General features: G+C 44.8%; 1 protein-coding gene and 1 pseudogene across 1 annotated transcript; both read right to left on the reverse strand.

The window, feature by feature from the left end:
- Positions 1 to 16,322: 16,322 nt before the first annotated feature.
- On the reverse strand, positions 16,323 to 19,799 carry LOC103293570 (T-cell ecto-ADP-ribosyltransferase 2-like). Its single transcript, XM_008149934.3, has 3 exons — positions 19,737 to 19,799; positions 18,685 to 19,390; positions 16,323 to 16,399 (listed from the first exon to the last, which is right to left on the reverse strand). The coding sequence occupies exons 1-3, from the start codon at positions 19,797 to 19,799 to the stop codon at positions 16,323 to 16,325; spliced, it is 846 nt and encodes a 281-aa protein (XP_008148156.1).
- Positions 19,800 to 22,004: 2,205 nt separating this feature from the next.
- LOC103293666 (ubiquitin-conjugating enzyme E2 L3-like) lies at positions 22,005 to 22,457 on the reverse strand (annotated as a pseudogene).
- Between the last annotated feature and the right edge of the window lie 269 nt (positions 22,458 to 22,726).

Below are 22,726 nucleotides of genomic sequence, written 5' to 3' on the forward strand. Positions count from 1 at the left end.
ACAGTAACCTGGGTGAAATGTTAATTGATTAACCAACTAGTAAATTAATTAATTAAGCACACATTTGTTGAAAACATCCTTTGTACTGTCCCTGGCTGAGCACCGGAAGGGCTGCAGAGCGATCAACAAAACCAGACACCAAGCTTATAGACTAGTTGAGGGATAGACACCAATTAAACAAACTCACAAGTGAATGTAAAACTGCAACTGTGCCAACTGGGCTGTTAAGGAAAAGTAGATGGTGCTACAAGAGCCTCTAACGGGGGATTTGACCTGGTCATGGTGGCCAGGGGTGTCTTACCAGAAGAAAAGCTGCCTGGGCTACGACCTGAGATGAGTAAGAATTCACCAGGCAAAGAGGGGAGGGAACAGCATGTATGAAGATCACCTGGCAAGAAGGAGCACAAGAAGGAGGGACTTCAGGAAGATCAGTGGGGGGTGGGGGGGTAGGGTGCGGGGAGGAGAGTGGCTAGGACAGTATGATGAGGCAAGCAAGGTAGGAAGTGGCCGGGCAGTGGGCTTTATCCCCAAAGGAATGAACATGAAAGGCTTTCAGTAGGCAGGTGACCTGGTCAGAAACAGACAACCACTCTGGCTACAGCATGTAGTAGAGGCTGGAGGATGGATTCAGGGCTGTGGGCAGGCCCATTAGGGAGCTCTTGAGCAGTTCAGGTGAGGACGTGGGCCAAGGTCACAGAGGATGGAGAGAAATGCACAGAATTGAGAGATGCCCTTGATAGTGGGTTGGATATGATGTGTGGGATGGGGAGAGAGGGGTTGATGGCGACTCTTAGTTTTCTGGTTTGTACAGGTGGATATATGTTGCCATTTGCTAGAAGGATCCCTGGAAGAGGACCACATCTGAGGGAGAAAAATCCTAAATTCAGGCAAAAGTTCCTGTAAGTCATAATGGTTACAGGAATGTCAGTTGTTACCATCTATTCATTTAAAAAAAATTAGTAAATGGGTGCTCTGTGCTGGGCCCAGGGCCAAGTGCTGGAGGTTGAAAAGAGGGAAGTTAACATCGAATGCACAATTGCGCGAGGCAGTGGGGAAGACAGATGAAGATGGGCATTTTGATGTCAGACAGACGTAGTTTGGTCTTGAGATCTGGCTCTACCCCTATCAACTGTATGACCTTGGGCTAATCACGTGACCTTTCTATGTCTTACAAACATCTGTAATATGGAATTTACATCCCTGTTACCTAGAATGTTGTGTAGATGTGGTGACAATATATGTAATGCCTCTAGCAAGTAATGCGCTCTGCATACACAAGTGCTTCATAACAAGCCGCTGTGTTGGTTCTTTTCTTTTTTGGTATGATTTTTTAAATTTTCTATATTGATTATGGTATCACATAATTGTCCTCATCCCCCCATTCCCATCCCAAACCCCTCCCCACGTATTCCCCCACCCCCCTGTTGTCCGTGACCACTGGTTAGGCTTATATGCATGCATACAAGTCCTTTGGTTGATCTCTCCCCCTTCCCCCCACCCTCCCCTACCTTCCCTCTGAGGTTTGACAGTCTGATCGATGCTTCCCTATCTCCGGGTCTGTTTTTGTTCATCAGTATATGTTGTTCATTATTTCCCCTAGATGCGTGAGATCACGTGATACAAGAAATACACTTATAAGAACCGAAAATGAGACAAGCCATAATGGTTATGCTGAGTGGCAAATGAATCAGTCTGTAGTGAGTTTCTTTCTGGGCCAACAGTTCTTTTGAGTCCCAATTTCAATGTCAAACAGTTCCTTATGGGTACATGTCAGCAATGATATTTCAGTTCTGGTGTGTTGGTTATTTAGGTAAGGCACTGTCACGTGTCAGTGTATATAACCCTCACAGCTTCACGAGGTGAGAATTATCACTGTATCCCATTTTTTGGATAAGTTAGCCCTGCTGATTGGCTACCCAATAGCTTTCTCCCCTCTTCCTCACTGTAAGAAAGTAGGTTTTGTTTGGGTACTCATTATTCCATATTCAGGAAAGCTAGCCTTCTCTGTTGCTCCACGGGGTACATCCTGCTCTGTCTAAACTAGTCAAGGCAATTCCGTTCCCCTACCCAGTGACTGATTTAGGCAGTCATGTGGTCCATTCCTAACCAGTTATGAACTCACCTAAGTTGCCTGGGAATGTCCCAGTTTTAGCACTAGTAGTGGAGAGTCCCAGAAAACCTGTCAGTCCTGGGCAGACTGGGATGGTTGATCACCTGACTAGCCACTGAGACCTGGGGAGACTTCTACAGGGAGGTTGAGTGGAGATGGTGGGGCATCTGGAAAACGATTCCGTGCTAAGAATGAATGGTAAAAACCGTACGTAGGAGGACACGTCTTTCTGTGCTGGATGTCTTTGTTTCTGTGTGCTATGCTTGGCGCTGCCGCAGCCGTCCTGCGGCCGTGAGAGGAGATAGCAGCATGCTGTGAGGAGGAAAGGGGAAGTCCTGCACTAAGGACAGCTGTTTTTCTTGGGTTAACTCAGAGTTTCTCAAAATTCTTTCAATGTGGAATCTTCAGTTTCTTCTTGTTTTTGTGAAGCCTGACTGATATCTCCCGGATGTTCTACAGAACACAGTTTGGGAAATGGTGAGGTACCAGACAAAGACCCGAAGCATGAGACCTCAGCATTGGGGGGCTCTGGATAGGAGACCGCATGCCTTGGTTGCCTGTTGTCTGATGTGATTATTAATAGTGCCCCCTTTCCCTCTTCACAGCATCCCCGTTTGGGATCAACTGTGTGATCCCTCAGCTCTGGACAAGAGGAGGCCTTCAGGGGGGAGAAGGAAATGAGGGGCCCTTTAGGATGAAGGGAGCAGTGCTTTTCCCTGGAAATGGAGCAGAATGGTGTGGCCAGAGTGTGTGGGCTGGAGTGACAGTCGCCCACATCAGGAAGAATGGGGGCAGTCCGTGTGATGAGGAAAGGGAGATGGGGGTGGTGGTACAGAGTGGGCATAAAAGAATAGTAGAAGCTTGCAGGCTGCGGGGTGGCCTGGGTGTGGTGACTTCACACAGCACCTGCAGCAGGTGTCCTCTGAGGCCACCACTTCCTGCGTACTCCAGGAGGCAGGGTTGCCTGCGGAGTTGCGTGGGCCACAGAAATCTGGACGTGCAACCAATCTGGGGAGGCAGAGGCCTAAAAGAAGGGAAAGACGTTGCCCGGTCCCGAGTTTGTTAATCCTGCCTTTGCCAGCCTTGCGTTTTTCTTTCGTTTGGCATCTGTCTCTGTCATTGGGACAGAAGTGTTTTGTTTTTAACTTTTTAATTGATGAGAGAAAGAGGGAAACATTGATTTGTTGTTCCACTCGTTTATGCACTCATTGGTTGCTTCTTGTATGTGCCCTGACTGGGGATTGAACCTGCAACCTTAGCATATCAGGATGACACTCTAACCAACTGAGCTACCCGGCCAGGGCCCGGAAGGTTTTTGAGGTCAGGTACTGAATGTGCTCTGCCCACAGTTGTATCCAAGCACTTCCTCAGCCACAGGAAAGGCTCAATAAATACGGGTTGAGTAAACGAATCTCAGAGGGAGAGAAACATTTTTCTAAACCCTTTGTATGGAGGACCAGAAGGGCATTTAATACTTAATGAGCCTCTACTACGTGCCGGGGCTTGCCAGCAGGTTACCTACTTGAGCTCACTCACCTCTCGAGAGAGATCGTGGATGGGCTAATCAAAACCCCATTCATCTCCTGAAGCCCTGTTCAAACCCCTCATCCACCAGGAAACCTTCCCCTTCTGAGCCACTTCCCCTTCGCTGAGCATCCTCTCCTCTGAGCTTTATAACACCCAGCTCTTAACCGCACCGTGCTCATGGCATTTCATCCAACCACCGCCCACTTGCCTGTGAACACTTGAAGAACGGAGGCTGCATTTCTGTTTCCACATCTCCCCCGCAGCATCAAGCGCTGAATTGAAAAGAAAAAAAAAAAAAGAAAAAAACAACAACTCACAGACTCCCTGTGTAGCTGCTAATTGATAGTTTTATCTTTAACACTGGTCCTAGCAGACCTTGATTCAGCACTCCCTTCGGCGCTCAGTTCCTGCTGCTCTGAGTAGTCGGTCTCAGATGCTTTTTCCTCTGCGACAGAGCACCTGACAAGTAGTGTCTTAAACAGTCAGATCACTTAATCCCACATCAGGAGAGGTCTGCAGGCAGTCAGCCCACGGCTGGGGCAGTGCTTCTCAGGTGCCCTCAGAGGCTGACTGGTGGTGGCTCTCTGCTCTGCCCCCCTTAGCGTGCTGGCTTGTTGCCTCAGGCACAAGATAGCTGATGACGTTTCAGGGGTCACATCTGTATTTCAGGCAGGAAGATGGGAGAAAGGCTGAGGCCAGCCCAGGTGTCCTTTGGATCTGAAAAGCAAAAGTTTTCCTAGAAACCTGTAGCAGACTTCCACCTCCCCGTATTGGCCACACTGAATAAGGAAGCCTGAGAGAACATCTTTTTAGGTTTTCTAGAGTTATTTAGAAAAGAGCCTCTCTAGTTAAGGGCACAAAGGAAAAATGTTTTAATTTTTTTAATTGATTTGAGAGAGAGAGAGAGAGAGAGAGAGAGAGAGTCAATTTGTTGTTCCACTTATGTGTGCATTCATTGGTGGCTTCTTCTATGTGCCCTGACTAGAGATTGAACTTGCAACCTCGGGATATTGGGATGACACTAACCAACTGAGCTACCTGGCCAGGGTGATTTGAGAATGAGTGTTGGATTTGTCCATCAACAATGACCGCTATGCATTCTATTGAAGGAAGAGAGAAAAATTTAATCAGACTCATCATTCCCACTGGCCATTCTGAAATCTCCCCATCCCAAGCTGGACCCTTGCTCAGATTTATTTGTTCCCAGAGAGACATTCTAAGTTCTTGATTATATGTGAACACAGATGCCTACAGACATAAAAGGCACAGTCCTTTTATGCCCTTCAGGGCCATGCAGTCAGGTGAGGAGGATGTGAAGGGCTGGCGGAGATAAAGCAACCATCTCAGCAATGTGTGCTATGAACTGTGCACAGAAATATATGAAAGGAGGACAATATAACTTCTGGCTAGGGTTGGCCAGGGAAGACTCCCCAGGAGTGACATATGAAGTTGAAATAGCAGTTAAGTATATGAAGAGTGGGCTGGGAAGGGCTTTGCACATAGAAGAAAATGCATGGGCAGTGGCATGGTGGTGGGAAGAGAACATAGCACATTTGGGGAGCGTCAGAAAGTCCCGTTTTGCTGGAGTGCAGAGTGCCTGAAGGAGAGATCAAAGGCATGGTGTACGCTGCTACAGGCTCAGGTCTGCAGCGTTGGTGCCTGGGTAGATGGCAATGCCCTTTTCTGAGATAGGAATCATTGAACTTAGTAGGTAGGTATTGCTGACTTTGGGGGCCTCAAGCTGCTCTTACTCGATTTTCCAAAACATTCTCACCTGCTCTGTTGACTTCAGTTGCCATCTTATGATTCCTAAATCTACACGTGCTGTTCAAACCTCTCTTCTAAATTTCCAACCTGCATATCCAGTGCAGCTTTTGCTACATGACAACCATGACCAAAATCTAGTAGCTTAAGACTAGAACCATTATTTAGTTCCTTAATCTGTAAGTTGGCAGCTTGTTTGATCTCTAGGAAAAGTCTAGAATACTTTTGGTACCCATTTGAGATACAAATACACTGAGTGGCCAGATTATTATGCGTTCAGAGATCATAATAATCTGGTCACTCGGTGTATATGTGCCAGAGGATGGGAGATAAACTCTACAAAGATTCAAGAGTGTGCTCCTTAGGTGAAGGCTTTAGGGGGTCTTGGCCTGAGGCATGCTGGGACATCCCTTCTGAGGGAATGAACAAATTATCATCCATTATACTCCTTATTGCTAAGAAACATATACATGTTTGATGGGTCCTTTGGATTTCGGAGGCAGTATATGCCACTTTGAGAATACCATCCCAATCCATTTATCAGGTAGTCAGAAGTCTAACAATTTCAAATGAGGCCCAGAGTAAGGGATGGTTGTGCATTAGGTTGCAGCACAAGCTGCTCTGTCCCTTGGAGATCGGGACACTGAGCAGAGTCTCTGACAAGCCCCAGTAGGAGATGCATGGCACAGACCCTCTAGCTAGGCCATGCTTTCTGCAGCAGAGAGCTCTACATTCAGAAAGTAGCTCCTGCCCACCCGGCGCGGCTCAGTGATTGAGCATCTTACCTATGAACCAGGAGGTCACGGTTCGATTCACAATCAGGGCACATGCCTGGGTTGCGGGCTTCATCCTGTGTGGGGTGTGATTCTCTCTCATCGTTGATGTTTCTATCTCTCTCTCCCTCTCCCTCTCTGAAATCAATTTAAAAAATATATTTTAAAATGTAGCTCTTGATGGACCACTGGGCCCTATAGAAACTGACCAGCCAACGGACACCAACTGATTAAGCTAATGAGCTGGGCTTTGTTAGATCCATCAAGTCACGAGGTCAGGGAGGCACACCAGCAGTCCATTTCCGTTGTATGGCGGAAGGACACGTCCCACCTGCGGAGGTCCGGAAGGCACAAACAAGTTACGTGAGCGCGTAGCTCAGAGGCCCATGTCACATAATCTGTTGTGTTGGTGCCTTTCCTGCAGCTCACATGTAGGGCCTCAGAGGGGCTTCTCTATGACCAGATAATGGAGAGAGAAAACATCCGGGCCTGGTTTATGGATGGGGAGGCTCACCTATAAGTTCGTGTGAGTCAAAAACGGCCTTTTGCTGCATGATAGCCCCAGGCAGGGTGGCCCTGAAAGGCAGTATAGAGGGGAAATCCTCCGAGTGGGCTCAGCTCCCAGCAGTGCTTTCAGTTGTCAGCATTTTATGGAGGGAAGAGTGGTCTACGGTAGAGGTATGCATCTCCGAACAGCGGTGAATCACTGGCTGGCTGGTCAGGGCCTTGAAGACGAAGGAAGAGGCATGTGGATGGACCTACGAGGGGTGAGTACCGAGTGTGAAGATGTTTGTCTTACACCTCTGCTCATGAGGAAGCCTCCACCTCAGAGGAAGCACTGGACAGCCAGGTGGGCAGGATGTCTTCTCTGGTGGGCGTCCGCTGACTTCTGTCCTTAGCCGCTCCAGCGCTGGAGCAGTGGACTCACGGATGGAGTAGTCGTGGTGGCCGGGATGGAGACTGTGCCCTGGCCCAGCAGCATGGGCTCCTGCTCACCGAGGCTGATCTCGCTGCTGCCTCTGCTGATTGTCTAACTTGCCATCCACAGAGTTCCCAGGGTGGCTTCATTCTTGGAGGGCATCGAACAAGTTGATTACATTAGATCCTTTCCAAACTGGAGGGTGTAGTGATTCTTTCACAGGACCCACTGGTCTGCCTATAGACTATGTCACCTGGAAGTACCTGGCCTGAAAGACTCAGAGCGGGTGCTGTCTGGGTGCAATAGGTGTCCAACCAATGGCTGTTATGTGTTGCTCTGTCTCATCAGTTGGAATACAGAGGTCCAGGGACCAAGTAGAAGGAGGAGCGGCCTCTTTCACCATCGTTTTTGCAGAAGTTTGGCTTTGTGTTCCTACAACTTGAGACTCTGTTGGAAAGAAGTCTGGTTCTCAGGGAGGGGCGAGTTTTCCTACCGAGGGACACAGGAATGTTCCACATAACCCGAAGCTACAACCACCACCTGGTCACTTTTGGATCCTCATACCAGTGGTTCAGAAGGAAAAGTGGACTTACGATGGTGGGAGGGTATAATCAACCCTGATTTTCATGAAGAGGCAGGGTTGCTGATACTTTGTGGGGCAGAAGGAGAATGTTTGGCCAAAACCGGTTTGGCTCAGTGGATAGAGCGTGGGCCTGCGGACTGAAAGGTCCCAGGTTCAATTCCGGTCAAGGGCATGTACCTTGGTTGCGGGCACATCCCCAGTGGGGGGTGTGCAGGAGGCAGCTGATCGATGTTTCTCCCTCATCAATGTTTCTAGCTCTCTATCCCTCTCCCTTCCTCTCTGTAAAAAAAATCAATAAAATATATTAAAAAAAAAAAAAGAGAATGTTTGGAGCTCGGAATCTCCAAGGATGCCTCTTGGTGGTTCTGTGCTCAGTAATGACGCTACAAGGGCAATGAGGCATCCTTGACCTCACAAAGGCAAGGCCACCAAGGGCTCAGACCTCTCAGGGACAAAGGGTCTGGGTCATCCCCTTGGCAAGCAGCTAGACAAATTAAGTGCTAGCAAGGGCGAGAGAAATTTAGACTGGGCAGTGACAGAGGGAAATGACAAGTATCCGCTAGATATGCAAATTCAAACAACACTGAGAGACCATTTCTCACCCATCAGATGAATATACATCCTATAGTTGGACAACAATTTCTCTTGGTGAGGCTGTGAGAAAGACACATTCCCACATTACTAGGGGAAGTGCAGAATGGTACCACCCCTACGGAGGAGACATGGCAATATCTAGCAAAATAGCAGGTGTTTATACCCATTTCCAGAAATCTCTCCCTGGAATATACACTGGCTCCAACCTGAATGGACAGTGGCACAGGACTGCTCCCTGCAGTACTATTTGTATTAGCAAAAGAACCAGGGAGCATCTTCTTTGTAGCAGCTCATGGGAAGGGGCTGGAATTCGGACAAAACTCCGGGTGATTTATTTGTTTCTCACTAATGTGTACTGAGTGCCTGCTATGTGCTTGGTAGTTTACATATGCCACTCCTTTAAACTCTTTAACAACCCTGCATAATTTTGGAAGCAAATTTGTATCTGTGACCTTTGACACAAATTCTAAGAATGTATCATGAAAACATAACCCAAAATGGCAACCATTCTTTATGCACAAAGATGCTTACTGCAGTGCTATTTTTCAGAGTTATTTTACAAAAGAGCTTATAATAGTTTCAACAATCCTCAGCTCTACACGTTCCTGTTCCAGTCTGATCTCCAAAATGCAACTCCTTTGGGCCATTTCTGGTTTTATATCTTTGAGAGGTTTCTTCTATATAATTTTTTGAAAGAGAGGGAGTGAGAGAAACATTGATGTAATAGAGAAACATCTATTGCCTCCCACATGCGCCCCAACTGGGGATTGAACCTGACCGGAAATCAAACTCTCCACCTTTTGGTACCCAGGATGATGCTCCAACCAACCGAGCCTCACTGGCCAAGGCTATATCTTGAAATAGTGTGCTTTTGTGACTGTGCAATTATTAAGTTTAGATGTGTATTGGCTTCCTGCTACAGGTTAGACTAGGACCTTTTCAAGAGCAAAGACTACTTTTTATTTCTCTTTAGAGCCCCAGGACCTAGCCTTGGAACTGGCAGGGAGTGAGTATTAACTAAATATTATTAAATAAAGGAATGTCCTGGGTGGTCAAGGGAAGGGAGAAAATTGGAAGCAGAGAGAAGATCACCTTCTTCCTGACTAACAGGATCCTGATCTAGTTCAGGGTGGCTGTGTCCCCAGCTAAAATTGATCACCATCCACACTCCCTTGCAGCATGTGACCTGTCTAAGCCAAAGTGATGTAAGTAAAAGTTACTGAGTAGAGCAGGCGTCCTCAAACTACGGCCCGCGGGCCACATGCGGGTGTTTTTGCCGTTTTGTTTTTTTACTTCAAAATAAGATATGTGTAGTGTGCATAGGAATTTGTTCATAGTTTTTTTTTAAACTATAGTCCGGCCCTCCAAAGGTCTGAGGGACAGGGAACTGGCCCCCTGTTTAAAAAGTTTGAGGACCCCTGGAGTAGAGTCTGGGAAAACTTTCTGAAGGAAACAGGAGGCAGCTGGCATAACCTTAGGTTCTTTTCACCTTCATTCTTATATTTTTAAATTTCTTTATTGATTAAGGTATTACATATGTGTCTTTATCCCCCCCATTACCCCCCCAATGCCCCCCCCACTCATGCCCTCACCCCACTTTTGTCTGTGTCCATTGGTTAGGCTTATATGCATGCATACAAGTCCTTTGGTTGATCTCTCTACTTTCATTCTTTCTTCCTGGTACAAGGATGTTGATTTCTGGATACTTAGCAGCCATATTGCAACCACATTCTAAAAATGGAGAACCAAAGCATTAGAGGGAGCTCATTTTTTGAAGACATCACTCAATTCTACACACTCCCCGGACTGCCTATATCTAGACTTGACGTTATCTGAAACAAATAGTGCTTTTACTTAACATCATGCAATTGGTCTTTCTGTTGCTTGCTGCTTCATGCATTCTTAACAGAGGGAGACAGAAGAAGCATGCCCAAAAGCTGATGGTTATTGATGGTATAAGAGGATTCTGAAAATTTTTTGTAATAAAAAGTTTAAAAGAACGATGGAAGTAAAAATATGTATGAATTGTTGTTGCAAATATGATTTCCAAAAAGTTTTGCGAGACATCTGGGCTTCAGAAGTGGTCGATGTATCTTGTGACAGTACACCTTAACCTCTAAAAGGTCTGTGATTCGATTGGTTATCTTCCCTAATGTTTTACAATGTGATGACATTTATTTTTTAATTTTTATTTATTATTTATTTATTTATTTATTTAGGAAATTTTTTGGGTGAAGGACTTTTTTTTTTAAATATATTTTTATTGATTTTTTTACAGAGAGGAAGGGAGAGGATAGAGAGTTAAAAACATCAATGAGAGAGAAACATCGATCAGCTGCCTCCTGCACACCCCCCACTGGGGATGTGCCCGCAACCAAGGTACATGCCCTTGACCGGAATCGAACCTGGGACCCCCCAGTCCGCAGGCCGACACTCTATCCACTGAGCCAAACCAGTTAGGGCACAATGTGATGACATTTAAATGGACATTTTGGTTTTTGAGACTAGTACAGATACCTGTGAATTTTCTCTCTTTTTTTTTTCACCAGGAGGAGATCATTGACATGGCAACCTCCTCAATATCCACGAGGGAAGTAAAACCACTCTGTAGAATTTCTTATTTAAACAAAGAGTTGGAGAGTTTCGCCTCCTTTAAATTAATAAACTAAAGGGAAGCTAAGATCAGCAGTTGGAGCTCTATGTGGAGCTCAAATATGAGGCAAAGGTAATCTTCAAGGACCGGACATGTCTTGTGCTGGACCTCACACCTTGTCAGTCCAATTTTGACTTCAGCCATTGCTACAGCAACCAGATCTGTTAGGCGTAACCCAACAGAGCTGCTGGGCCTCAGCTGCCCGGTGTTTCTCTCACTCTCTGCTCAGGGCTTCTCTGAAGCCACAATGGGAAATGCCTAAGGAACTCACAGGCCCTCATGCATGTGAGCTCCAACTGTGGGAGGACTTAACTACCCCAAAGGGCAACACTTGACCAGTAGGGTATGAGAACCCGTGGATAAATGCTCCCCAGTTCTGAGATGCACCTCAAAAGGTGCCATGGGATCAAACCAACTGATACGCTCAGCCTTGCACTGACTTTCCCTCCTTCTCTGGGGCTACTTCCCCACTTCCTATAGTGACCAACTCATTCCAGTGTGCTGGAACTTTCCTGAGTTTTAGCGCTGAAAGTCTCATGTCTTAGGGATGTGAGTCCCAAGTAAGCAAGGATGGCTGGTCACCTTACCCGTTTCTCACTCCTGCACCCTGTGATCACCGCCCAAATAAATCCCCTTCAGGCGAGTTCTTGTCTCAAGCTCTGTTTTCAGAGGGAACACAGGCAGTGGCAATTCATTTGGTCTCATTGGGGTACCTGCCCGTTTCTGAGATCGGTTTCTAATCAGTTCAAAATAAGGACATCAAGTTGCAACTGGCTAAACACATCAATAGAGCATCCAGAAAAACTGCATTTTGTTTGCTGCTCTTGTGGATTATTGTTTTGTGGCTTTTGCCAGATGTTCAGGGGTATGAACCCAGAGAATACAGGTGGAGTCTTATCTATGAGCCTGCCAGCAGTCAGAACAGACGAATAGCTCCTGTGTTTCTGGCTCCTGGAATGGATGTTTCTAGTTTCTGGGTTAGAATTTTATCTGATTTGAAGGTGACATGTTTTCTTTTCGAATTAAGGCACAGCTAAGTGAATTTTCCCTGGAGGCTCCAAAAGGCAAACCTGTGGACCAGACGAAGGTTATTTTCCTCCGGAGCAGGGAACTACTGCCCCCTAGAGGATAAATACGTGTATGATGGTTCAAGAAAGCTCAGGGCAGGGGTGTGTTTTCTGAATGTATGCATGGTTTTTTCTCAGGGAAAAAGGGCCCCTGCTTAGTTTTTAGATTGCGCAATAATTAAACTACTGTTTCTGCTATTGTGTGAATGAAAGATTTGCTCCCCGTGTAAAAGCCCCAGCTGCATTGTGTTTGAATTGATATGAATTGAGGGATGGGAGTGGGGAATCCAAGGTGTTGAAACCCCAATAGATTTTTCAGCTTACTTGTTTCTGGAGGATTATTTCTATGTCAACATACTATAGATGACATAGAAATGAGTTTGACATCAAAGTACTTTTGAATTATTTAGGCCTCTGTAGATTTGTAGAAAATACTTTTATAATGTCTCTCAACCCAGTAGATTTCCTGTTTGTATTGGTTTCAAGGGACCACTGAGCGCTTATATAAATCTAAGATAAAAGGAGTCAGTGTTTCCATGGGGAAAAATTAAGAAACCAAGTCACACCTCCAATACTTTAAATGTGCCAGCTCTTTATGAAAAGCCCTCCAGGAGGGGAAAAAAATAAAACCTTCTAAATAGCAGGACACCATGTTTGCAAGGAGAGTTGAGCTGTAAATTGCACTCTGTAATTTATGTTAATTCATTTAAATAGATTGAAAAATTTAGTCTTCAAAAGGATGAATCTTTAATGGCTTTTTACTTAAAAACAAAACAAAAAAAACAAAAAAAAACAACAAAAAAAAACAGCTTCCAAGTGAAAAAAATGAAGCTGTTCAATAGAATATTAAACCTTTTGGGCAAAAGGTAAATTTTACATTCTTATAAGACTAAAACAAAACATGTGTAAATAATCTTGGAAAAGAAACAGGGTTGTTAATACAAATTTAAACACTACTCCTGCTTTCAAGTCTAAGCCCTTCACTCAAAAATTTGGATGGGAAATGGGAACAATCTAACTTATGGCTTCGAGGCTCCTGCTGAGTTCCAAATTAAACATGAAGATCAGGCCAAATGATATGCAAATTAACATAAAGCTGAAAATTGGTAGTCACAAAGATTTTAAGAAACCTTCAGGACTAAGACTTCTAATCAAGGTTTAAAGAATTCCATTGCTCTGTAAAGCAAATACAAGGAAGCCCTTGATTTCCTCTGCCAGGTGTCCTTTGTGGGGCCGTGGCATCCTCCCAGGGTCTGTGAATTATGAGGCTTCCCTTCGCTGCTCTCATACAGGACACCACCATCCAGCTTGTATTTTACTGGAGACAGATTCAGCATCGTCTTTATTTGAATTCTCTTGGGAACCCACACGCTCCCTCATTTCCTCGCTAGAGTTCCCTTTTTCTAACGCAACTTGAACCTTGTTTAATTATGACAAGTTGTACTCAAATCGCTGACATTGCTTTTCAACTTTTTAGTTTTAGTCTCTTCAAGGGTGGTTTCCCACCTCTTCCCCCAAGTCAAGGGAAACCGGCTACTGGCTTGCCTGAGAGTTCCGGGTCCGCCTTAGAAGACTTGGGACGGAAGCGCTGGGTTTTCCGAGACGCCGGGGTGAAAATGTGCACCCCGCCCCCTGGTGGTTGAGCTGATAGTGGCAGGCTAATGAGCAAACCCAGTTGCTGTTAACATCCTGATGGAGCTCTTAAGTGTCTGGCTGAGGGCTGCAGCCCTCACTCTCCTGAATCAAACACCCTAGCACTTTCCAATCTCTACACAACGCTGCTCTGCGGGTGAGAACCCTTCTACCTTCTCCTGCACACAAACTTCAGGCTGTGTATCTCCAGAATGTTTCTCATGTTGCCGTTTCCTAAGGAAATATCTGGAACAATTTAGTTTGAATTCTAAGAGAACAATGTTGGTGTCTGCTGAGTCAGTATCTTGTATTTTAATGAGCTCAGCCTCCCCCTGCAGCAGAGGCCAAGGGTGTGTCCTTGGAAGGAAGGAAGGAAGGGCCTTCACTTCCCAGCTCCCGGTGTGAACCACTACTGATTCTGTTCCAGCAACTCATACCCTCGCCCTTGTGGAGTGTCCTCTGAAGGTTGGTTTTGTTTGACTGAAACTCTTGCCAGAATCCTAAATTGTGGACCCTTGATCTCCATGTGTCTCTGAGAATCCTCATGTTCAGGAGGAAGAAAGCATTCTGGGTATGAACGTGCATTTTCTATGGTCCCCTTCAGTTTTTAGAATTACTCTTAACAAGTGTAACAGAAGTCATCAGGGCCAGAGTGGGGTTGGCTAGAACAGATGAGGTTTTGCAATTAGCTGCTGTTTGTGATTTGGAGTTGGGGGAGGACGGGAAAAGAAGGAAGTTATATCCTTCTAATATTGCCTGTGTTCATCACTTATCAGATATGAAAGATGAGACAGAGGGTTGAAGACCAGGCTTTGTTAGAGGAGAAGGACCCTGCCGGGCTGCCTTGCAAAGCAAGAGAGCACACGTGCAGGAGTGAAGATGCCTTTTGAGGGGAGGAATGGGAAGGGATGGGGCTTAGGGCACTTGGCACACGCTGATTGGTGGCTTCATATAAGGCACATGATTAGGCACCTAGGTACTTAGGAATCTGGGGCTTAGGGTATTTGGCAGGTGCTGATTGGTGGTTCAATGTACAGTCCATATACGGTGCCTCATTAGGTGCTCAGGAAAGTCCAGGCCGCAGATGCAGTTTACGTCATACTCCGTCCATCAGTTGGGGGAAGGGAGGATCTATCAAGATAATAGTTCTGCTTAATTTATTCCCCAGGTGTTTTGCAACAATGTGCCTTTGTCAACTAGGAGATCAACATATCGAAAATGGAATGTTTTATTTAATCAAAGTGGTTTTCTGCTGAAGTTGATCATAAACTTTTCATGACCCATGTATGCCAGATTTTCTTTTTTTTATTATTTAGGGAGAGAGAGCGATCAGTGGCCTCCTGTACACCCCCTCCTGGAGAGCCACCATGAAAACTGGCCATGTGTCCCAAAGGGGAATCGAATTGGCAACCTTTCCATGCACAGGACAACGTCCAAGCCACTGGGCAACACCGGCCAGGTCTGTATGCCAGATTTTTTTTTAAAAAATATTTTTATTGATTTCAGAGAGAGGAAGGGAGAGGGTGAGAGAGATAGAAACATCAATGATGAGAGAGAATCATTGATCGGCTGCCCCCTGCACACCTCCAACTAGAGATCGAGCCCGCAACCTAGGCATGTGCCTTAGACTGGAATCAAACCCGGGACTCTTCAGTCTGCAGGCTGATGCTCTATCCACTGAGCCAAACCAGCTAGGGCTGTATGCCGGATTTTAACTGGCAAAGAATTTAGGATTTATTATAGCCAATTATGTGCAGACCTATGGACTCTATCCTATCAGGAGTACTAGTTTTCACGGCTTAATTAGAATAACCCCTCCTAACACTTCACCCCCTTCTTTTCCCTAGTCTATTCCCTCCCCTTGTTCCTTAGCTTTGTTTTGTTCTTTGACAGTGAATTACATAACCTCAGTGCCTCAATTGTAAAATTGGAGAAAAATAGAACTTACCTTATAGGGTTATTATGAGGGCTAGATGACTAAACATATTAAGTGCTTAGAACAATGGAGAACAAGGAGTGCCTAATGCATAGTAAGTACCCAGTGCATTAGAGTTATATTGTTACTACTATGTCAAGAAATTTTCTTCATAGTTTGTACTTTTTTTTTTTTTTTTTGTCTTAAGAAATACTTCCCCAATCAATAGAGAGCTATTGTTAAAGTAAGTTGACAGGGCTTGGTAACTGCTTGGGTTTCTAGTGGGGTGGTGCAGGGAGGATTTATCTAACACAGCTCTGGTGTTTCTGGCTCAATCAATCAGGGCTTCAAGGATATTTGTGAGAAGTGTAAGACATGAAACTTCTCAACTGTGAAAATGCCAGCGTCACATCTAATGCCATGGGAGAATTTCCTGGGCAAAGAAAACAACTTGTAGTAATATCTAGTCACAGAACAGCAAGGTGTGGTTATAAATGGTTTATTTCTTTAGATTATGACATTCATCGAGATTAAATTGCATTTTAAAGACCATTCCTGCTGACAGAGTGTAAAAGCTTTTTAATCACAGCGAAGTGTCGAGAGACTGGGAACTTATATCTCAGGTAGTAAGTGCATTTGGAGACAGGAAGCATACTTTGGCGGTCAGACCCCAAAGATCCCTCAGATGTCTTGGGGGATGTGAGCACTAACATAAGCCACACACAGACCCTGCGTCCCTCCCTTCCCAACACCCCATGCAGAACCAGGCACCAGGCAGGACAAGGTTACAGCTCAGCAGGGAGGAGCAGCAGGGCCAGGAGGCCAGGCAGCAGCAGAATGAATGCAGAACTTTCTTTCATTCCTGCAATGGGAGGAAGAGAAGGAAAGGTTTGGTTTCTCTGTGGTGTTTCTAAAGACATGGGCCTCCCAAATTTTTCAAGCTTCCCCCAAGGATCAAAACACCACCAGTGTGAGCCCTAGGGGTTCCTTTTACTTAGCCAGCAATTAGACTCCCCTTTTGCCTTTCAGGGGCTCCTGAAATACGCAGGAATACCAGAAAGGGAAGAGACTGTGAGAGCACATCCTTTCGGGTCTCTGAATTTAAGGTCACATTGGGTGGACTGAGTTCTCAGGGCTATGGGCCCCTCGCACCCTCCCATCCCCACTTCTCAGGCCCCTGTGCTCCCAGCCACATGTGCCTCAGTAAGAAAGGCTTTCCCCACATGGGACCTGCAGTTCCCTGGCCACTGTGGGAGCCCCTCCATGTTTGTCTTTGTCCACTTAGGAATATGTTTCTGGATCTGGACCTCATGAACATACATCTTTTGCAGCAACATATACTCTATTCTAGTGTTGACTAGAGTTCAGTCTTTGGGTGGGATCTGGCCTCCCCTCCTGGGGTTTTCAGCTCAGTCTGCCTGAATCTGAATGAACAGCAAGCACCGCCACTGAGATGGGAGGGCAGCCCCTTTCCTCTGCTGGATTGTCTGCCTGGTTGTCCTGTTTCTATTAGGCTTGATCCAAATTCAAAACTTCTACAGGTAGAAGCTCAGAGTCCCCCAGTAGTCCCTCTCTGCAGTCCTTTTCTACCTCAAACCTTTCTCTTGTTTTCAGCAACCTTTCAGAGCATAACGACTAATTTGGTTGAAACTTGCTGGATACTCACTCCCTCTGCAGCTCAGATCCACTTCTGGCTGGACCCTGGCATCTCAGCAAAACCTAACTTACTTCAGCAATAACTACTGGAGCCCTGATTCAAGCCAGGCATTAATGACAGGCCCTGGGTGCAGAGGGAGCAGGAAGATAAAGTCTCTGGAACTAAAGAGATCACCAGATTGTAAACAAATTATTACCATCGAGATGGTGAATGTACAGCTGAGATGCATACAAGTTCTCCATGGGGTCAAAAAAAGAGTATTTGTTACACAATACTGATGTACCTGGCAATAAGTTAAGAACTTCTTTAATTCTCACAGACACACTACTCAAGTATGACTATTTGTATCCTCATTTTACAAATGAGGTAGTTGAAACATAGATTGCTCAGGTAACTTGTTCAAATTCACAGAACTAATGGCTGTTGAGCCTAGATTACCATTGAGGTTGCCTGACCCCAAATGTATGGCATGGAGCATGGTACAATATTTAATTTTGCCTGAGAGTATCAAGGAAGGCTTATAATGAGAAATGATATCTGAGCAAGTGAAAGATAATTACTTTACTAAATTGATAGTGTCTTAGGTTGGATGAAATATGACATGAAGTCAGAGATTTCAGGCCAGAAGGAATGATAGGTGTAAATGCCAGGAAACCTGAGAGCCAGGACACCTTGGGAAAGGTTGGATAAAGTGGAGGCAACCCTTGGTGGCACTTTCTCACCCATCACAGGGCTGGACAGGTAACAGCCTTCCAGCTACTACTGATATGCCTTCACTCATATGCCTTCACTGATGGTTTTACCATCTCTAACCTTCATCAGTCTAGGTATCATCCTGTGCATGTGGTCTACTATGTGGCCCATTGGTGCAAAGTCTTTCAGTTCTCTGATTTCCTCAGCTCCAACACTATTCACCTGCTCCTCAATCTAACGAACCACTGCTATGGAAATGACCTCCAACCAATGCAGAACCTGTAAACTACCCACACTGGAAATCTCAAGGCCCACCATCCTATTTTCTAACCATACTCCCCCTCCTCTCTTTCTCCTAGAACATCTCATAGACAACACCAGTTCCCCAACTTCCCTGGATCACCACAGCCCCCTGTTCAGTTCAGGCACCCTCATCTCCTGGCAGGATTACTGCAGTGCTATATTGTTCTGCCTGAGAACAGGTCTCCCAGTTTCCCTAAACCTTTCCCATACCCCCTGACATATTAGTTTCCAAAACTCTTGTTTCCTGGTGCCCAGCAGATCTTTCTGACCTTTTTGCACAGCAGGGAAGTTAAGAGCATGGCCGGACTAGGGACTGCCTGAGCTGCTCTCTATTCCAGGATATCAGCCCTGTATTTTTAGGAACCTAATACTCATCTGCAGTTGGTTGAAGGCCCCATTGTGCTCTGCCCTGGTGGTCTCTGGTAGCAGAGAACTCCCTCTTCTATTTCAGGATGTCCCCACCATTCCCACCTGGAACATAGTCCCAGACTCACCTGAGCTGTTGATATAGAAACAATTGTAGTTACTCTTAGATATTTTGGGCTCGGTAAGTGAAATGTCATTGTTATTTTTGATGACTTCCTGGTACTCTTCATAGCCTGGAATTAACACTTCCTCTTCATATGGATAGAAAGAGAACTTTTTAATTTTAACACCCGAGCAGGTTTTGATGGTAAACAGAGTTCCCTTAAAATTTCCCATAAAATCTTTAGCTACATCTTTAGAGAGAGATGATGAGGCAAATTGGCCAAAACGTACATGTCCTTTCCCACTGTAATCAAACGTTGTCTTACAACCTCTATAAACTGTATAACACGTTTTCTTTTCTGGCGTGAGAAGCTGAAGAGCTCTTGTCAAATAATAATGGAAGGCTTTGAACTGAAACTTATCTGCATTGTGACGGAAGTTTCTTACAGCTTTGTTAAATTCTGTTGAAATATTTCCAGTATAGGTTACTAGAGCTATTCCATGGAAATCACTGAGTCGTTTTGAAGAGTCTATTTTGTTCTTTATTTTCTCCCATTCTATCTTTGCCTCTTTCCAGTCTCTGCTTAAATTTTTATTCACTTTAAGTTCTTCTTCTAACAGCTGGGGTGCTTTTGCCTCCATTTCTTTAATACAGCCCACATACTGATCATCAAATGCATCTTCAGCCATGTCTAGCCGACATGATTGAGCTGGTTGTACCCGGCCGGTCACCTGTAGAGAAGAGGTAGTGTTCTTTGGCCCATTTGCAAGTACTGGATGCTGCCCAGAGCCCACAGTCTGGACTACTTGCTTAGCATGAAATTTGACATGTTCCTGACATAGCACTCATGTATGGTACACACAGGAAGACAATCTTATTATAACATGAATAGTGTAAAAAGAAAAAAACTAGGCTTTGTTACTCTGTTTTGTTTCCCAATATTTAAAATAATATTTTCAGACTCATGCTCTCTAAATGGCTTTAGCCTCAGACTCAACTGTGGGAACTCTACACTTTTAAAGATGTGAGGGAAAAGCAGGTCAACAGGATGTGGGTGGAGGGGGTGATATATATTACCTGTTGTGTTAGCCATTGAGTTAGGATCAAAAAGTGAACTGCTGTGGCTAGAAGAGAAGTCATCTCCAAGTTCAAAACGAACTACAAAAAAATATAAGAAAATGAAAGTGAGGTGTGAACATTAGTTCCACTGTGAGTGTGCTGATGACTCGGTTCTTACTACAAATCTGGAAGCCCCAGCCCCTATATATTCTGCTTTCTGCACAGCTAACAGGACTTCTGTCTGGGTCCTGCACACAGGGAGAAGTGAATATGTAGGGAGCTGGTAAAGAAACAATTAATCCTGGTCATAGGCAGAGCTGGGTGTCACTCAGATGGCCAGTGAGAAAAACAGATCACATTTTAGTGGATTCTTCACAAGCCCTGACATTTTACTTCCCTTAAAAAATTACTATGAGTTGTAAGTTTTCTCTCTTGGGCTGCGACCTGCATGGCTAGAGAGGGGATGAGTCCTAAATAGGGGTGGCTGGGAATTGAGAAAAGGAAAATAAAGAGACAGACACAAAGACTTTAAGTAAAGCTGGGGCCAGATGGGACGCTGCCCTTGGATAGAGAGACAGTGACCCAGAGCTAGTGCAGAGTGTTTATTATATACAGCATGATACCAGGAACTTTTACTAGAGTTTAAGACAAAGGAAATTATGTGAAATCATGGTTAAAGATCAAGCTGCAATTCTTCTTTCTTGTGGCTTCTTTGTAATTGTCACTCCTGACTGAGCCCAGATAATTGTGTCCATTCCTGGTGCCTGGCTGAACTTAGATAATGAAAGCCACCCTCTGGCGCCTGTGCTAAAGGTCAGGCCTACCACACACCTGCCTCTGGCAAGGTATGTTTCCAGTTTTGTGGTTCTGTCCACAATCAGCTTGTTTGCCTTCCCAGGCGCTCTCTACAATGAGTCCTTTCACAAATGTATCGGTTATGTGTGTATTTTAAGATTGTCTTAAAGTTTTGTTAATCTGGAGCTCAAACTTAAGTCAATACTTCCGAACATCTCTCAACGTTGTCAACTTTTACTTCTATCAGGGAGAGCTAACATGCGTGGAAGCTTTTGGGGGGCTCTTGGTTTGAAGGAAAGGTAGAAGTTGGTGTGGGGAAGGGGGGAAAATAAGTATATTCCTATTTGACTTGAAGATCTAGGCTTGACTAACCATAGGAAGGGGGAGGGCAATTCTGGGATATAAATTGCACAATCTAAGATTAAGGTTTTAAATTTAACCCTTTGCACTCGCTTGCTTTTTTCTCGATTCCTTTATTCTACTCGGGATTTAATTTTTTAAATACCCCATATTTTACAAAGCGCGGCAGTAGAATAAAAAACTGGAGTTTCTTTTCATACAAACTTATTTATTTGGATTTTTTTATATTTCAAATTATTGATACATTCAAAGAGTATAAAAAGAGCTGCTACCAATGCTAACCGTGTCGAGTCACACTCGACATCCGAGTGCAAACGGTTAAGAGGGATGGATAGACAGCATGTCTGCCCTTCGATATGGTTCCCTATTTGCCAGGTCTGACCTCACCTCCCTATCTAGAATATTTCTTACACAGAACTGACTTTGTGGCTTTGGCTCTTGATATACCTGCCACTATAGCAATCACCTCTGGCTTCAGATATTCTTCCAGTCCCATCCAAACACCAGTCTCTCCTCAGGGGCCCTCCTGGTTTCCTCACACTCAGAGACCCTTCCCCTTCAAAGAGTATAACTGAGTTATCAGTTACCTGATTTCCCGGAGATCCTTTGTGATTCGGTCCTGGTCCGTCTTGGATAGAAGTACCTGAGAAGGCAGTGGCCTGGCCTTTTTATTTGGAGGAGAGGTGTACTTTCAGTTTCAGATTATATTTGTGTTTCTTTGGTGGTTGTTTTGTGTGTGTGTGTGTGTTTTCCAGAACCCTGTGCAGACGTTAGGAGCAGACTTCCCCACCTCAATGTGAGGGGGGAAAAAATGACACAAACTCAAGTAGCTAATGTCAACCATGGCTGATATCTCCCCTCTCCCCACCCCCACTGCAGCTTTCTTTCTTTACTTTCTTTTTCTTTTCTTTTCTTTTCTTTTTTTAGAACATCTTACATTTTTTAATCCTTTCTTTATAGGTTACCTAAGGCCACTTTTGATTAAGAAAAGTGTAGTAAGTTAGTAACTGCCACAAACAAATGCCAGGTGGTAGCCCGTATCAATTTTCCACAGAGTCCTGCTTTGCGGGGTGTCTGAATGCACTGCTCGGGGTCTCTGCTCACACTCACTGGAATCAATTGTGGCATATTTTAGTGCACAGGTCGCTTTTCCCCATATTTTTTTGGTAAACTTTTCAGCATCCTTACAGAATTTTGTACGGTCTTCAGAGTATTCTTCAGCTTGATCAGCCTGAAGGGGGTGCTCAGGCTGGGGGTCATTCACCAGTCCTATGAGAGACTGGTTTCATTGCTGGCTTCCAGTTTTCAGCACTAATTACCAGCAGACAGACCTGTCTCTTTTCATCAATGTTGGTGTGATAGATCTTTGTTTTAAATGTAATCTTCAATGGTTTGAATGGGCATTCTGTTGGAAAGTTGATTTCCATTCTGAAGGCCCCCCTTATCATATGGAGTGTTGTCAGAAACAATAAGCCTTTGCCAAGTTAATAAATTAGCTTCATCAACCTGGATGTTACTGAAGTTTTTTATTCCACATTTGCAGATTTATTCAAACTCCTTCATCAGCCTCCTGCTAGCCGCCATCTTGGATCTGGTCACTTTTATTTTTTTAATAATAAAATTTTTATTGATTTTAAAGAGGAAGGGAGAGGGAGAGAGAGATAGAAACATCAATGAGGAGAGAGTATCATTGATTGCTGCCTCCTGCACACCCCCTACTGGGGATTGAACCTGCAACCCAAGCATGTGCCCTTGACTGGAATCGAACCTGGAACCCTTCAGTCTACAGGTTGATGCTCTGTCCTCTGAGCCAAACCTACTAGGGCCCCATCCAGCTTATATATATATACTAG

Source organism: Eptesicus fuscus, chromosome 13 (assembly GCF_027574615.1).
Source record: "Eptesicus fuscus isolate TK198812 chromosome 13, DD_ASM_mEF_20220401, whole genome shotgun sequence".
NCBI classification, from domain to species: domain Eukaryota; kingdom Metazoa; phylum Chordata; class Mammalia; order Chiroptera; family Vespertilionidae; genus Eptesicus; species Eptesicus fuscus.